Raw genomic sequence first — 16646 nt, 5'->3', positions numbered from 1 at the left:
TGATGCTGGGCAGTGTCTCCAACCTCTCTGAGCATCAGGCTTCTCATTTTACAAACAGGCTACCACATGCATAGGCATGTTGTGACAATTACAAAGCCCCAGCAGAATATGGGCTTCCCTGGTAGCTCAGATGGTACTTCAGAATCTGCCAGCCATGCAGGAGACCCAGGTTCCGTCTCTGGGTTGGGAAGATCCCCTGGAGAAGGGCATGACAACCCACTCCAGTATTCTTGCCTGGAGAATCCCATGGACAGAGGAGCCTGGAGGTCTATAGTCCATGGGGTCACAAAGAGTCGGAAATGACTGAGCGACTCACACTTTCACTTTCAGCAGAATATGCTTACATGTAGCAGATGCTCAAACAAATGATAAATATTATCATTACCTGTGATTATTCTTAAAAGCACATTTAATGGTAAATATTACTTTCCAAGTCCAGTTATTTCATAGACGTGTTGGGTGTCCCAGCCAGAAGGAACATTGGAAATTCTGTGATCCAAACCATACATTTTCCACGTGAGAAAAATAAGGGCTGTGTAGGGGTACTGAGACAGCTGGGCGCAGAAGCGAGTCAGGAGCCCACGACCCCTGCGAGGTTCCAGGTCAGGACACCAGGAGGACCGAAGAGGCAGGCTGTTTTGGTTTCACAGGTGCTGACTCAGCGTCTCTTCCCTGCTTTCCCACGCTGCATCTGCCTGCGGGCTGATTCCAACTGGTCCTTCACTTACCACCTCAAGCGGTGGCAGAAAGAATGCAGTTGAATTGGCTTGGGGTGGGGCACAAGCATTAGGGGTTTTACAAAGCTCTTTAGGGCAACTCCAAAGTGCATCCAGTGTTGGGATTTCCCAGTGGCTAAGGCTCCACACTCCCAAGGCAGGGGGCCTGGGTTCCATCCCTGGTCAGGGAACTAGATCCTACACGGCACAACTGAAAAAAAAGAAAAGATCTCACGTGCTGCAACTGGGACCTGTTGTAAATTAAATTATATTAATTAAAAATTAATTTAAAGTAAATTAAAGTAAATTAAAAAATATTAAAAAATGAAGCAGCACAAGGTATCTAGTGTGGACTGTCAGTGTCCTGGACTCTGTGGGTTCTGTGCTCGACGTCTCCCCGTCCAGCCCGTTACTGCTGTCCTGGCTGGGCCACCCGGTCACCTCGATGGCCACAGATGCCCACCTGGTCGTCCAGGCTCTCTTGTTCACAGGGGACATTCAGGGCATTCTTTCTAGAATGCATGTTGATTACCCCCTTACCCCAGACCTTCGGTGGCTCCATCACTGTGTGGAAGGCCCAGCCTGGCCCAGAAGGCCCTCTGGATCCGTGCCCTGCCTTTTTCTTTGGCCTGGTCTCCAGGCTCTTCCCATCTCCCCGTCTTTGTGATATAGTCATGCTGAACGCCACAGACCTGCCTGCCTCACCCAGCCTTCAGCTAGCTGTTCTCTTGGTCTGGAATGCCTTCTACCCCTCCTCTGAGTCACTGGAGCAGTTCTCACTCAATCATGAAGTTGAATTCAGGGCCTAACTTCCACCCTGCCTTGGGTCTATGCTTGGTTCACGAACAGCATCCTCCTGTGTCCTGGTCCTTACACAGGCCCACAGCAGGTGAGCTGAGGACCACGCCTTGTCCATCCCCAACACGTGGTATACCTTGGGTGAACTCTGATGAACTGAGTGGCCTCAGCAGGCTTCCTGAGCCCAAGGCAGATTTAACGCGGGCACAGAGTTCCCCCACGACATCCCGAAGAGGTATATCATACGTGCTTAATAAGAACCTGTCAAATGAGTCCTTACCAAAACCATTTCTAACCAAAAAGGCCACTTAAACGCAGGTGTTTCCATTATAAATGTTTTTAATTTAAGAATACTGATTAACACAGGAAACAGGTTGAATTCATGGAGTTGGGCATAGGGTCATCCGTTACACTGTGACATGTTAGTTTCTTTATCATTTATTGGCACTGTCAACAGAATACTGTAAACAAGATCACTTTGTATGCAGGTAAGTTGGCGAGGTTCCCTAGCTATGGTTTTCTACCATGAGCTGATATATAGATAGATACAGACACGTACAGATATATAGACAGATGAATGTTGTGCACAACTTTGCATGGTTACTGAGTGTCAGTAAAAATTATAAAAAAAACACCCATTTATAATAAAAGTGAGGATGTGCTAAGATTTGCTATTACTGGACCTCGTTTTTCTGTAAAAGGGATGAGATTTCCTAGCGACACGTACTAAACTCCATGGCACTAATGTGGGATGGATTCATTTCCGGACCATAGGTCACAAAAACGCTTCTGCAGACTCTTCTGCACTAATGTGGGATGGATTAATTTCCAGACCATAGGTCACAAAAACTCGTCTGCACCTGTCTTCTGCTCTCCCTGTGTTCCACTAACCTCCGTCAAGTTTCTTGAACACTGCTGAGAATCTTTATTTTTGAAATTCTTCCAGCTAGACCCCCCACCCCCAAAAGAGGATGTCTCAGGAACTCACTCAGCCCTGAGTCAACGAGAACTGGCTGATAAATGGCTTAAAAAGTTTTCCAAGAAGTAAATTCCCTTGGTAAGGAGTGAATACGTCTGGTCATGACCCTCCAGATTAAAAAAAAAAAAGATTTCATTTGTCTGTCCATGCCCAATGGGGAGAGAACAAAATACTGGAGCCATTCTCTCCACCAAAGAGAGCCATGTTTCTGGTTGTGCACTGGCTTAAAAACCTTTTGGACTCCAGGAACCTCACTGTATGTTTGGATCCGATGCTAAGGTTCTCAAGAGAAAGCATATGTGAAGTATGGTTTGATTTGCATTTTGCTTGTTTGTTAAATAAGGCCTTGAATCTTGGGATATTGCCTGTGGAATCTGGATCCCCTGTGAAAGGTGTGAGGCTGTGAACGGATGTGTCTTTGCATACGCTGTTCCCTTTCTGCAACATTTCCTTGCCTTGTCTGCTAGGTGAACTCTTACGCATCCTGCAAAACCTTGCTCAAATGTCACTTTCTCCTTGGACCCTCCTCTGACCCTTAGGTGGATCAGGTCACTCCCTCAGATTTCCTGATGTTCCCATACATACTGCTGTTACGGCACTTGCCATTCTGCATTGATTGTTGGTTTAAGAGTCTGTTGTTCCCAATGGGAGGGTGAGTCCCTTGAGAGCAGGGACTAGGTTTTATTTCACCTTTGGATTTCTAGTGCTTAGCGCTTGGCCTGGGACAGAGCAGGTATTTAATGCAAGTTTCATGAATGAATAACTGGATAAACAAATGAATCTACAGGTGAGTAAAAGTTGTAGAGAGAGGGAACTCCATTTAGCTGTCAGTGCACATGCCCTGGGACACAGCAGAGCTCCTTAAAAGCAAGATTAGCACAGAGTGCAGGATGTGGGGTGAACCAGTATTTATGGATCTGTCCGTGTTCTTGTTAAGCATGTGAGTTTGCCTTCCACTCTCGGCAAAGATAGGTTGATGCCCAAATCTGCTCAACAGTGGAAGCGGGAAGAAAAAACCAAAGCACTTTGAGATCTTTGGATGATTAGTTATTAAAAGAGAAAAGTGCTGAATTGAGATTCTTGATCTGCCTGGCTCCCCAAAACTGTCAGCCGAAGCACGGGGAGACCCAAGTGGCTTCCTTTTGGACGGACTTCCTTCATCTACCTGCTAAGCCACACCTCATTGCTCTAGGATGACCTGCTGCTCTGTTTTAGGAGCATCTGAAGTCAAATTAGTTGCACAATTGTCTCACCTCCAGGAGAGACCCCCTTGAACCTCAGCCATCATCCAGTGAAGCCTCTAAACATCACCTGCCTGTTCCTCTCACACTCATGCATGGCGGGAAAACCTCTGACTCGGAGCAATGACAACAAGGGAACTGCCACGCCCTGACAGGCTGTGTTTTCCTGCCTGGAGCTCTGCACTTATAATGTGTGACGCCTCCCGCAAGAAGAAACCTGGTCCTATAACCAGTTCCCTCTGATGGAGCAGCAAAGCCGTTCCTGGGGGGCTGCTCGCATGTGGAGCAGAGGTGGATGAGCAAAAGCTAGAGAAAGGTTTCTGGACCCCGGACCAGGGGTCCAAAGTCAGACCCCAGATGCCAGGGGGACGGGAAGAGGGGAGTCTCTGCTGTCCCCGGCCTGGGCTGACACTCCCGGGAGTGTGTCCCAGGGTGATGGGCCACAGCTTTCCTTCCCAGGAGGGAGGTCCAGGCTGATGCCTAACAGGAGGGAGGGGACTTGGGGAATGAGGGTGGTGACTAAGACCTGTTGGTGATGCCACCCAGAGATTCTCCGAGGACGAAGCCCCATCAAGGAGAGAATTCACAGTTTGGAGAGGCATCCCCAGATGCATCGGGGGAGTGGCCAGAAGACCCCCTTCCCACAGCCCGAAGCTCAGTCCCATGTCCCTGCCATCCTGCCTTCCCATGCTCTGTCCTGCCCATCACTGCACTGCCATGGGACATGCTCAGAGCTCCAGGGCCAGGAAGGGGGGTGAGGGGGATGCGAGTCTGTTTGCATAGGACAGGGGAGGGGGAACCAGCATCCTCCCCTCTCTGAATGTGTCACTCAAGTGGAACGGAACCCAGGAGTCCCGGCTGCCAGCCCCAGCAGCAGGTGTCATTCCCTTGACTGGCTTCCAAAGGTATTGTGGGGGTGCCCGGGGGGCAGTTACATGGCCAGGACCCCCGGGGACCATCCTAAGACTAAGTCCAGGGCTCAAGCAGAATCTCTGAGCTGAAAATCAATGTGCGCCACCTGCTCCGCGGAGACGGAGACCCCAACCAGCCCCTCCCTGCCCCCAAGCCACCAGAGACATCCCCTCCTCTTCACGAGTAACCCTCCAGTTTATGCCTTCACCTCTGAAACTTTGAGTGAAAACATGAATTAGGCGAACTAATCAATTGGACAACGGTTGAGGTCGGGCCGTCCTCAGAGCGCAGAGGAGAGGGCTTCTTTACTTGAAGTCGGCCAGGATGTCACTAAAGATGTTGAGGAACAGGTGGGCGTGGTGATCTCGGAAGACCAGAGTGGGGCGGAAGCGGACGGACTTGTCGCCACAGCCCCCCAGCATCAGGCCTGGAAGGAAAGGCATGGGGGGTTGGGGGGGGTTAGGGGCTCGGGCTCAGAGTCACCTGCTGGGGGTCCCCTGGGGGACGGTCACACAGAGGTGCTACCATCCATCTGGACTGTTTCATCCTTCCCCCAGCCACCCATCCAGCCTTCCTTCCTGTTCTCTCCCATCGCCCGGCTTGCCCACCCTTCTCTCTTCCCTCCCTCCCAACTGTGAATGCCAGCTCTGTTGCCCCAAACTCGCCCTGCTGATGGAGAAACCCTGAGACCAAGTCCCTGTCTTCTGGGAACTCCAGGCGGCAGGAGAGAAAATAAGTAAAGAACTAAATGACAGCGCTTCCCTGGTGGTCCAGTGGTTAAGAATCGGCCTGCCAGCGCAGGGGACACAGGTTCAATCCCTGGTCCAGGAAGATCCCACATGCCACGGAGCAATAAGCCCGTGTGCCACACGTGCTGTAGAGCCCGTGCTCCGCCATGAGAGAGGCCAGCACAATGAGAAGCCCCCGCACCAGGCGGCTGGAGAGTAGCCCCTGCTCCCCGCAACTAGAGAAAGCCTGAATGCGGCCAAAAGTAACTGAATAAATACAATTATGAAAAAAAGAAGTAAATTACACAAGTGCGGGCAGGTCAGCATGGCCAAGAGACGGCATCTGCTTATTGTTATCTTTTTTTTAGCATATGGGATCTTAGTTCCCCAACCAGGGATGGAATCTGTGGTCCCAGCAGTGAAAGTGCTGAGTTTTAACCACTGGACCGCCAGGGAGTTCCTGGAATCTGCTTACTTTATTTTAAAAATCTATTTATTTATGGCCTGCGGGAATCTTAGAGTCATGGACCAGGGACAGAACCCGTGCCCCCTGCAGGGGAAGCACAGAGTCTTAACCACTGGACCATCAGGGAATCCCCAGAATGTACTTATTTTAAAGGGTGACTTCACCTTTGACTAGATGGGGGTCCTTGCCTAGGTTGCGCAGTGTCTCTGAGACTTGTTTTTTTCATTCTCAAGAGATGAATTACCCTACCCTTCAGGGTTGCTGCTGGGATCCTCTAAGATGGTCCACATGAAAGATACCAGCTTAGTCACCTAGCAGGCACTCTGATCTCCCCCACTTAAAACTTTCAGGGCTCCCATAGCTCTCAGGAGAAAGTCCGGAACCTTGAACATCATCCACCTGAACCTGATTCACCCGCCGCTGCCTCTGTCGCTTGTCACACTCTAAGCCCCATCTCACCCAGCTAAAGGAACACCTCCCTCCCTCTGCCCAAAACGCTCCTCCTCACTTTCTTCACCTGGCCAACCACTATTCAGCCAGCAAAATGCCACTTCCCTCCAGGAAGCGTTCCCTGATTTCCTGGACATTTTTCCCAGCTATTTTCTCTCTAGCTCCTTTTCTTCCATCCTAGGACTTAAAACTGTAATAGATTGTTTCTGAAATATTCTCTTTAATGTCACCCCTTCCTGCTAGACTGAAAGCTCCTTGAAGGAAGGTTTCCTGATCCTTTTCAGCATAGGCACCACTTACCTCAGGGAATATCGCCACATGAATCAACATACAAAGAAAGCTCCCTGGTAACTTTCTCTTCTTTTGAGAAAGGAGATTCAGACTATCTTTAGTCCTGTGAAGGTTCACCTTCTGTGCCCCAACTGGGCCCCCGACCAGGAACTGTGGTCACTTCCCCCCGCCTGGCTATCTTACCTTTGTTTCTGGCTATTGAAATGAGTTTATTCCGCACGGATTCGTCTGGAGTGTCGAAGGAGCAGAAGGTGCCTCGCCCTCTGACTCTGCTGATGAGCTGGGGGAACCGGGCCTGCAGTCGGGAGACAAGGCCGGCATCAGTGCAAAGGAAAGCAAGACTTCTCTGGTGGTCCAGGGGTTAAGAATCCACCGCCAGTGCAGGGGACGTGGGTTCCATCCCTGGTCCGGGAAGAGCCCATGTCCTGCAAGGTAGCTAAACCTCGTGCACCACAAGGCCTGAGGCCTGCACCCTAGACCCCGTGCTCTGCAATAAGAGAAGCCACTGCAATAAGAAGCCTGCACGCTGCAACTAGAGGTGAGCCCCTGCTCAGCGCAACCAGAGCAAAGCCCATGCGCAACGAAGACCCAGGTCAGTAAAAAAGAAAAAAGCCAAGGCAGCCATCAGTCCCCGTGGACCTCACGGCCACTCGGCTCAGGGCAGGGACAGCCTCAGAACAACAGGATCCTTGCAGGACCCGGCTGGCCCTGGCACGTCCACACTCCGGCACTGACAACTGCAGCGGGGGCCCAGCTGTCCCCTCAGGGGACAAAGAAGTGTCTGACATTTCCCCTGCCACCCTGGCAACGGGGGAAGGAATGGGCAGCAGAAGGGAAGGTCCTTCTGCTTCCATCCTTCCCAGAGGCTTTTTCTAGCACCTGCTCCTACCCAGCCTCAGTCTAAATGCAAATCCAGCCCAAGAAAAGAAAAAGAAATCCCCCTTCGAGCTACTTGCAGCACAGTTGGAGGGGCTCAGCTGTCTCAGCAGCCACACTTAACCCCTTCAGCGTCTGCCATCAGGCAGACCTGGGTTTAAAGCTCCCCACTCCCATCCAGAAAATGAGAATTATATTTTTCTAACTTCAACTTGTCCTGGCTTAGGGGTGCCAGAAAAACATACAGGACACCCAGATAAATTTCAGATAAGCAACTTCTTTTCTTTTTTAACTTTTGTTTATTTATTTTTGGCTGTGTTGGGTCTTCCTTGCTGTGTGAGCTTTTCTCTAGTTTCGGTGCGTGGAAGGCTACTCTCTACTCATGGTGCATGGTTTTCTCATTGTGGCGGCCTCTCTTGCTGCGGAGTACTGTAGGGAATATGCTATGCACAGGCCTATACTATAATTAACAGGGCTTCTTTGAAAAATAAGAATGACTTTCTCATCACCCCCAGGCAAAGGGCTGGGAGCAGTAAAAAGTACATCGTGGAAAAACATCTTGAAAACAAGATGTTGAAGTACTGATGTGACTGATGGAAAGCCATTAGTGACTGTTCCCAGAGCCTTGAGGGAGTTGCTGAGAAAGGACGTCACTAGCCGAAGGGCTAAACAGAGTCATGAAAGGCCTGAAGGTTTGACATTGAGGACTGTGCGTTGTATATCTTTATCCCCGATCTGAGATTGTAAAGAACAGGTATCTCTAGAGCACGTACAAGGAAAGGAAAAAGGAAAGTGAAGTTGCTCAGCTGTGTCTGACTCTTTGCAACCCCATGGACTGTAGCCTACCAGGCTCCTCCGTTCATGGGATTTTCCAGGCAAGGGTACTAGAGTAGGTTGCCATTTCCTTCATTGGAAGGACTGATGCTGAAGCTGAAACTCCAATACTTTTGGCCACCTGATGCGAAGAACTGACTCATTTGAAAAGACCCTGACGCTGGGAAAGATTGAAGGTGGGAGGAGAAGGGGACGACAGAGGATGAGCTGGCTGGATGGCATCACCTACTCGATGGACATGAGTTTGAGCAAACTCTGAGAGTTGGTGATGGGCAGGGAAGCCTGGTGTGCTGCAGTCCATGGGGTCACGACTGATTGACTGAACTAACTCTTGTTGCAGAACACGGGCTGTAGGCAGGGAGGCTTCAGCAGTTGCGGCTCCAGGGCTCTAGAGCACAGGCTCAATAGTTGTGGTGCATGGGCTTAGTTGCTCCAACATGTGGGATCTTCTCAGATCAGGGATGGAACCCATGTCTCCTGAGTTGGCAGGCAGATTCTTTACCACTGACCCACCAAGGAAGCCCCTGACAAGCAACTTCTAATTTTTCAGTGTAAGTATGTCCCAAACATTGCATGGGATATATTTGTGCTAAAAAAAAAATTAGTTCCCATCTTTTAAATTTAACTGAGAGTCCTGTATTGTAATTTGCTAACTCTCACATCTGTGTCCGGGGAGGAAGAAGTTGGTCCCTGAAGCTCCTACCTCTTCCCTGTGATGGGAACCAAGTCTAGTACTTGCCTTTCTCCCCTGGGCTTTGGACTTGTGAAATTTAAATGTAACTGCAGGATCCTGCATTTATTTTTCCCTTAAAATGCAGTAATCCTATTCTGAGGATTAAATGAGATAACTCACTTAACACAATGCTTGGCACAGAGCAAATTTTCAATTGATGGAAAAATAATTTTAAAAAGGATGATGTCTTTGATCATGTCAGAGGTGAATACTGGCAAAGAACATGGACTTTGAAGGTCACCAAAATCAGGTTCAAACCCCAGTGGAAGTCCTCCTTGGTGGTCCAGAAGCTAAGACTCCACACTCCCAATGCCGGGGTCCTGGGTTCCATCCCTGGTTGGGGAACTAGATCCCACGTGCTGCAACTAAAGATCCTGTGTGCTACAATTTAGAGCCAGTGCAGCCAAATAAATAAATACATTTTAAAAAGAAAGAAAGAAGGAAAAGGCACAGTAGAAGCTGTGTAACTTTGGACAAGTTAATAACTCTCCACTGCTCAGTTTCCTCATCTGTAAAATGGGGATAACAGTGGTGTCTACATCAGTAACATTACTGTTGGACTTAACCAGGAATGCATGAGGCCCCCTGTTAGGACGTGGCCGGAGCAGGGTCTCAATCAGTGGGGGCTGTTCTCACTACTGTCCCTCCTCCCTTCAACATCAGCAGCGCTGTTAGCATCACCATCATCATCAGTGGTTCTGCTGAGCTCACCAGGGACCAGATGCTTCACGCTCCCAGAGGAAGGAAGGGCTCTTTCTGTCCAGCCATCTGGGGAGGGTCAGCTCTCCTCCTAACTCCTGGGCTGGACTGGCCAGTCCTGGAGATACTGTGGTTCCTCCAAGTAACATCTCCCACCCTCAAATCTAGGAGAGTGTGTTGTGCAGGGAATAGACACAACAAAGGCAAATAATTATAAAAGAGAGCTCTACTGTTCAATGAGGTGGCCACATGTGGCTGTTGAAATGTGAGTTCAAATTGGGATGTGCCTTAGGTGACTCAGGGCAGGAGGAGAAGGGGGCAACAGAGAATGAGATGGTTGGATGGCATCACCAACTCAATGGACTTGACTTTGAGCAAACTCTGGGAGACAGTGAAGGAAAGGGAAGCCTGGTGTGCTGCAGTCCATGGGGTTGCAAAGAGTAGGACATGACTTTGTGACTGAACAACTAAATGTAAAATACATACTGGGTTTCAAAGACTTATGAGAAGAAGAATGTGAAATATCATGTTATTTTCTATATTGATGGCATGTTGAAATAATATTTTGAATATGATGGGTCAAATTATTCAAATTAACTTCACCTCCTTCTTTTTAACTTTTACTATGGCTACTAGGACCTTTGAAATTATGTGTATAGCTTACAATCTTGATTGTAAGCAAAACTGATGCTTTTGAATTGTGGTGCTGGAGAAGACTCTTGAGAGTCCCTTGAACTGCAAGAAGATCAAGCCAGTCAGTCCAAAAGAAAGTCAATCCTGAATATTCATTGGAAGGACTGATGCTGAATCTGAAACTCCAGTATTTTGGCCACCTGATGCGAAGAACTGACTCATTGGAAAAGACCCTGATGCTGGGAAAGATTGAAGGCAGGAGGAGAAGGGGACGACAGAGGATGAGATGGTTGGATGCCATCACCGACTTGATGGACATGAGTTTGAGCAAGCTCCAAGAGATGGTGAAGGACAGGGAAGCCTGGCGTGCTTCAGTCCACAGGGTCACAAAGAGTCGGACACGGCTGAACAACAAGAACTTGCAATCTGTCCCCTTGGAGAGCACCGCTATGGAGTGACCAGGGTGTAGAAGATGGTCCAGGGGAGGGAACAGGTGGGAAGGAGAGAGGAGAGTTGGGGCAGTTTCTCAAAGGAGGGATGTCTGAACTCAGAGGAGGATGTTAGAAGAAAACTTGGAGCTCAGGAACCAGGAACAAGGTTGGAAATGAGGAGTAGGAAGGCGCTCCCTATAGAAATGGCGCAGCCCACTCAGAATCGCTGGGGCGGTGGGTGCGATGCCACCCTGAAGGGCTCAGCTGTTGCCCTGGGGACCATGGGGAGCTGTGGGTGGGGGTCTTGGAGGGCTGGGGTGGGGCTTGGGTGGCGGAGTACCTGGAGGTCGAGCAGTCCCGTGAGCAGGACCTTCCCAGCATGGGCTGCGTTGTTCAGCAGGTCCTCTCGCTTGATGACGTTGATGACCTCGGCCAGCAGCAGGTTCTTGGACGGGTCCCCCAGCCACGTGTTAAAGATCCGGTAAGGCTAGAAGGAGACACGGGGTATCAGAAGGGTTCCAGACATATCCTCAGACACACTTCTCCTTAAGAGGAGAGAGATCAACTCAGCTAGCAGCTGCTAAGGGCTGGGAGGATAACACATGGTCTCACCAAATTTTCTCCATCACAGCAACCTTGTAGGTCTTATGCGTGTGTGCTAAAGTCGCTTCAGTCGTGTTTGACTCTTTGTGACCCCATGGACTGTAGCCTGCCAGGCTCCTCTGTCCGCGGGATTCTCCAGGCTAGAATACTGGAGTGGGTTGCCATGCCCTCCTCCAGGGGATCTTCCCGACCCCAGGATCGAGCCTGCGTCTCCTGTACTCAGGCAGATTCTTTACAGCTGAGCCACTGAGAAAGCCTTGTGGGTCTTAGGTATGTATGTGTGTGTTAGTTTCCCAGTCGTGCCCGACTCTGCGACCCCATGGACTACAGCCCACCAGGCTCCTCTGTCCATGAGATTTTCCAGGCAAGGATACTGGAGTGGGTTGCTGTTCCCTTCTCCAGGGGATCTTCCCAACCCAGGGATTGAACCCAGGTCTCCTGCACTCAGGCAGATTCTTTACCGACTGAGCTACAAGGGTAGTCCTTGTGGGTCTTATAGTTACTACTATTAGGGACACCAACTCATCCAGGCCCTGGAAAACCCCTCAGCCCTGGGGAAACTGAGACAGCTGGCTCCTCATCACCACAACTCTGATTTTTATAAAGGATGAGCTGGGGTTCTGAGAGGTTAAGGGATCTGTCTGTGAAAACACAGCACTTTGGTGGAGTCAGGAGGGGACTTAAAGACCTTAAAGACCGCTCACTTTACTCCTCTTTCAGGTACCCATGCAGCCCAACTGAAACATACTGCCCAGCCTCTCTTGCAGTTAAGAGTGGCCACGTGAACAGATCTTAGGCAAAAGCGGTAGGAACAGAAACGCTGTGGGATTTCTAGGAAGGCTGCGTAAAGACGAGAAGTGGGTCACTTTGTCCTGGCCTCCTTTTTCCTTCCTACTGCCTCAAGCTGAAACTTGAGGGCTGGAGCCCAAGTAGCCATTTTGGATCATGAGGTGACCTTGAGGGTAGAAGCTACATGCAGGAATGATGGAAGGAGGGACCCTGGGCCCTTGATGACTCTGTGTGTGTGTGTGTGTGTATGAGAGAGAGAGAGAATCTGTATGTACATATGGCATTCCAGTAAAAGGGTTAAGAGCATGAGCTCTGGCTTTATATCTTGACTTGCTCACTTAACTGGCTGTGTGACCTTAAACAACTTACTTAACCTCTCTGTGCCTGATTCCTCATTAGCAAAATGGCAGAGAAAAATAACATTTACTTGGTTAGATGTTGTAAGGATTAAAAGTACAAGCAGAGTATTTAGAACTGGGTCAGAGACAAACGCTCTGTTCACGGCAGCAGCTATTGACAATATTTTTGCTTGTGCACAGAGAGAAAAATTATAAGCCTGATGATAGACTGCTATAAAGTCAACCCTGCAGAGAGAGCTGGGGTGACTGTAACCATTGTCTTTAAATTAGGTTGATGAGAAATAAGGCTTCGGAAACTTCTGTGAGACATTAGGTATTTACTGAGTGCCTTGTTGGTGAGAAGGAAGCAGTTAAGAGAAAGCAACGCCCCCTGCCCTGGAAAGCAAAGATGAGGGGGCAGGCAGGCAGGGTCCCCACTCACAGCGTTGGGCCTCAACTCTTCCTTGTGGAAGAAGCCCCCAGTCATCATCTTCTTGCTGAAGGTCATCACATCCGCTGGGTCATCCAAGCCCCAGTGCTCATGGGCCCAGAACTTGCCAGTGCAGCCTCCTCCAGTCTGGACCTCGTCCACCAAGAAGGCACAGCCGTGCTGGTGGAGGTGAGGTTAGGGAGAGATGAACACCGGGTACACCCGCCCACCTCGGACCCGGATCCCCGAATCCAGCCCAAGAGTCACTGCTTTCTGAACCTCACACCCAGCCCGTATTCTCAGGCTGTGCAAAACCAAACCAAGGCTTAGGAAGTCAGTTCCTGCAGGGCTGTGTCTGCACGTGGCCTCCCACTGCCCAACTGGAACAAAATCGGAACATCAAATGCTCCTTGAACCACTGGCTTTGGTCCCTGAGCAGGCCAACGTGCTCAGAAGGAGGCGTGTCCCAATTGTAAGGAAGCCCCATTTCCCAAACTTCAGGTGCCATGTTTGCCAGCTCTGCTCAGCACCCGGACTATTATTATTATTGGTCTTAATTTTTTTCTTTTTTAAATTTTGGCCACACAGTGCTGTAGGCAGGATCTTAGTTCCTGGAGCAGGGATTGAACCCCTGCCCCTTCAGTAGAATCACAGAGTCCTAACCAGGAGACCACAAGGGAAGTCTACCTGGACTATTATTTACTTAGCATCTGTGTTTAGATAATTTTTAAAACCTTTATCCATAAACTGACTGCTTGGATGGGCCAGCTATACATGCAAGACACATTAAAATAGATATGCGGGCATGCTAAATGCTTCAGTTGTGTCCTACTCTTTGCAACCCTGTGGACTGTAGCCGGCCAGAATCCTCTGTTCATGGGATTCTCCAGGCAAGAATACTGAAGGGGGCTGTCATTCCCTTCTCCAGGGGATCTTCCCGACCCAGGGATCGAACCCACATCTCTTATGTCTCCTGCATTGGCAAGCAGGTTCTTTACCACTAGGGTCATTTGAAAGTGAAAGTCGCTCAGTTGTGTCTGACTCTTTGAGACCCCATGGACTATACAGTCCATGGAATTCTCTAGGCCAGAATACTGGAGTGGGTAGCCTTTCCACTCCAGGGGATCTTCCCAGCCCAGGGATCGAACACAGGTCTCCCGCATTGCAGGCAGATCCTTAACCAGTTGAGCCACAAGGGAAGCCCACAGGGTCATCTAGGAAGCCGAAAATAGACATGATATTAAAATAAAGTTTGTTCATTTGCTTTCTGTGGAGAGTTAACCACAATGGGCTGAAAGATGAGGTAGGATCCCTTCAAAGAAAAGGGACGAGGGGGCTGAGGCTTTCCCTGGGACGTTCTCTTGTTTGGGCATTCCCTAAGATGGAACCTGCCTGCAATGCAGGAGACCTGGGTTTGATCTCTGGGTGAAGAAGATCCCCTGGAGAAGGAAATGGCAACCCACTCCAGTATCCTTACCTGGAGAACCCATGGACAGAGGAGCCTGGCGGGCTACAGTCCACGGGGTCGCAAGAGTCGGACACGACTTAGCGACTAAACCACCACCACCAACTAAGACGGCAGGTTGGAGGCTGACTTTGGAAGAAGATTTTAGGGAAGAATTCCCTGTCCTGCCGTCAGCCCCAAGTTTTCTACCCACCAAGCCCACAGGTAGCCTGTGAACACCTGGAAGCTTACAGGAGTCCAGGCTCACCTGTCGCTCTGGGAATCCACCTAGATGGCCCCAGCACTGACCTTCCTGGAGATGTCTCTCAGCTTCCGGAAGAAGTCGTCCGACGCGTGGTTGTCTCCACCCTCAGACTGGATGGGCTCCACAATGATGCCGGCCACCGTCCGCTTCTTCTTCCGGTACTTCACGATCAGGTCCTCCACCTGGATTCCAAAGGGGGACGGGACAAGGGCTCGTGGGGGCTCTTGGGCAGCCCCCGAGGAGGATGGGCATGGGGGGTGCTGTGGACCCCTGGGAGTTATGTTGAAGATGCCATGGTGTCTTATCATTAGAATATACAGTGGAGAAAAGACAGTCTCTCTTTAGCGAGTGGTGCTGGGAAAGCTGGACAGCCGCATGGCAGTCAGTGATGTTAGAACAGACCCTCATGCCACACACAAAGTAAACTCGAAATGGCTTAAAGACTTAGATGTAGACACGACACCACAAAACTCCTAGGACAGAACAGAGGCAAAACCTTCCTGACATAAATTTTAGCAACATTTTCTTAGGCCAGTCTCCCACGCAATAGAAATAAAAGCAAAAATAAATAAGTGGGACCTAACCAAATGTGTAAGCTTTTGCGTAGCAGAAGAAACCATAAGCAAAACAAAAAGACAACCAGTGAACTGGGAGAAAATACTTGTAAATGATGCGACAGACAAGGGCTCAATTTCTAAAATATACAAACAGCTCACATAACTCAGTGAAAACCAAATGACCCAATCAAAAAATGGTCAGGAGGCCTAAATAGACATTTCTGCAAAGAAGGCATACAGATGGCCAACAGGCACATAAAAAGATGCTCAACATTACTAATTATTAGAGAAATGCAAATCAAAAGTACAGTAAGTTACAATCTCACACCAGTCACAATGGCCACCATCAAAAGTGTACAAATAATAAATGCTGGAGAGTATGTGGAGAAATGAGCACCCTTCTACCTTAAAATCATTAAAGAAAACATTGAAGTATAGTTAATTTACAGTGTTGTGTTAGTTGCTGGTATAAAGCAAACTAAGTTACACACACAAACACATACACACATAGTCTTTTTCAGATTCTCCTTCCCTATAGGTCATAACAAGAAAAAAAAGTTTTTAACTGTTAACAGTGATGAAGTAGTAAGAAAAGCATCTGATTTTCCCCAAGTGGTTATATTTCTTGGAGTCTTGTTCTAAAACAGGCATCATCTTATAAATAATTAAGGAACAGTAATTGTGATACTTCATTAATAATTTAATAATTATACTTAATTTAAAAAACCCAAACCACATACCCAGATAGAGTAACAAGGGTATTCTTTCTCTGTGATGCAGAATGAAAGAAAAATCATCTATGTGGATGATGTAATTCTGGTCTCTGCCTCGCCAACGACCCCAAGGAAGTTGTAAGATGCTTTTCTTTGCTTGCAGAGTGTCATTTGCAATTTGCCATTGCATGACTATTTTCTCATTTATTTGTCTAGCGCTGTGTTTCTGACTAGTCTGCACTTTCTGATAGGATGCAGAAGAGACACATGTCTATCCAGCACTTGGAATGCAGCTGGTCCAAAATGAGATGTGCTTTATGTCTAAAATACACCCGGCAGTTTGAAGGTTTAACACAAAAAAAGAATATAAAACATCTCATCAATAATTTAAAAATATTAATGACATATTGACACAGTAATATTTGGGATACACTGGGTTCAATAAAATGTTATTAAAATGAATCACCCAGGTCTTTTCACTTTTTAAAAATGTGATGACTAGAAAAAAATATGACGACTGTGGGGACATGTGGCTGGTCTTATTTTGCTTGGACTCCATCATCTTGCTTCTTTTATTTACCACTAAATAGCCAGGTGGCTCAGAGGTAAAGAATTTGCCTGCAATGCAGGAATTGTGGGTTTTATCCCTGGATTGGGAAGATCCTCTGAAGCAGGAGATGACAACCCACTCCAATATTCTTGCCTGGGAAATCCCATAGA

General features: G+C 48.7%; 1 protein-coding gene across 3 annotated transcripts in view; it reads right to left on the bottom strand.

The window, feature by feature from the left end:
• Positions 1-1835: 1835 nt before the first annotated feature.
• The window catches only part of ABAT (4-aminobutyrate aminotransferase), an 85860-nt gene continuing 71049 nt past the window's right edge, over positions 1836-16646 (bottom strand). For all 3 annotated transcript variants that reach the window (XM_043914282.1, XM_043914283.1, XM_043914284.1), the window contains 5 exons: positions 14701-14838; positions 12960-13127; positions 11128-11274; positions 6765-6876; positions 1836-5073 (listed from right to left, as the gene is read on the bottom strand). In XM_043914282.1, the coding sequence (XP_043770217.1) occupies positions 4952-5073; positions 6765-6876; positions 11128-11274; positions 12960-13127; positions 14701-14838 (687 nt within the window). In that variant the 3' untranslated portion in view covers positions 1836-4951. The remainder of the gene's footprint in view (positions 5074-6764; positions 6877-11127; positions 11275-12959; positions 13128-14700; positions 14839-16646) is intronic.

Source organism: Cervus elaphus, chromosome 10 (assembly GCF_910594005.1).
Source record: "Cervus elaphus chromosome 10, mCerEla1.1, whole genome shotgun sequence".
Classification (NCBI taxonomy): domain Eukaryota; kingdom Metazoa; phylum Chordata; class Mammalia; order Artiodactyla; family Cervidae; genus Cervus; species Cervus elaphus.
The sequence above is the reverse complement of the archived record's forward strand: the minus strand, read 5'-3'. Positions and strand labels throughout refer to the sequence as shown.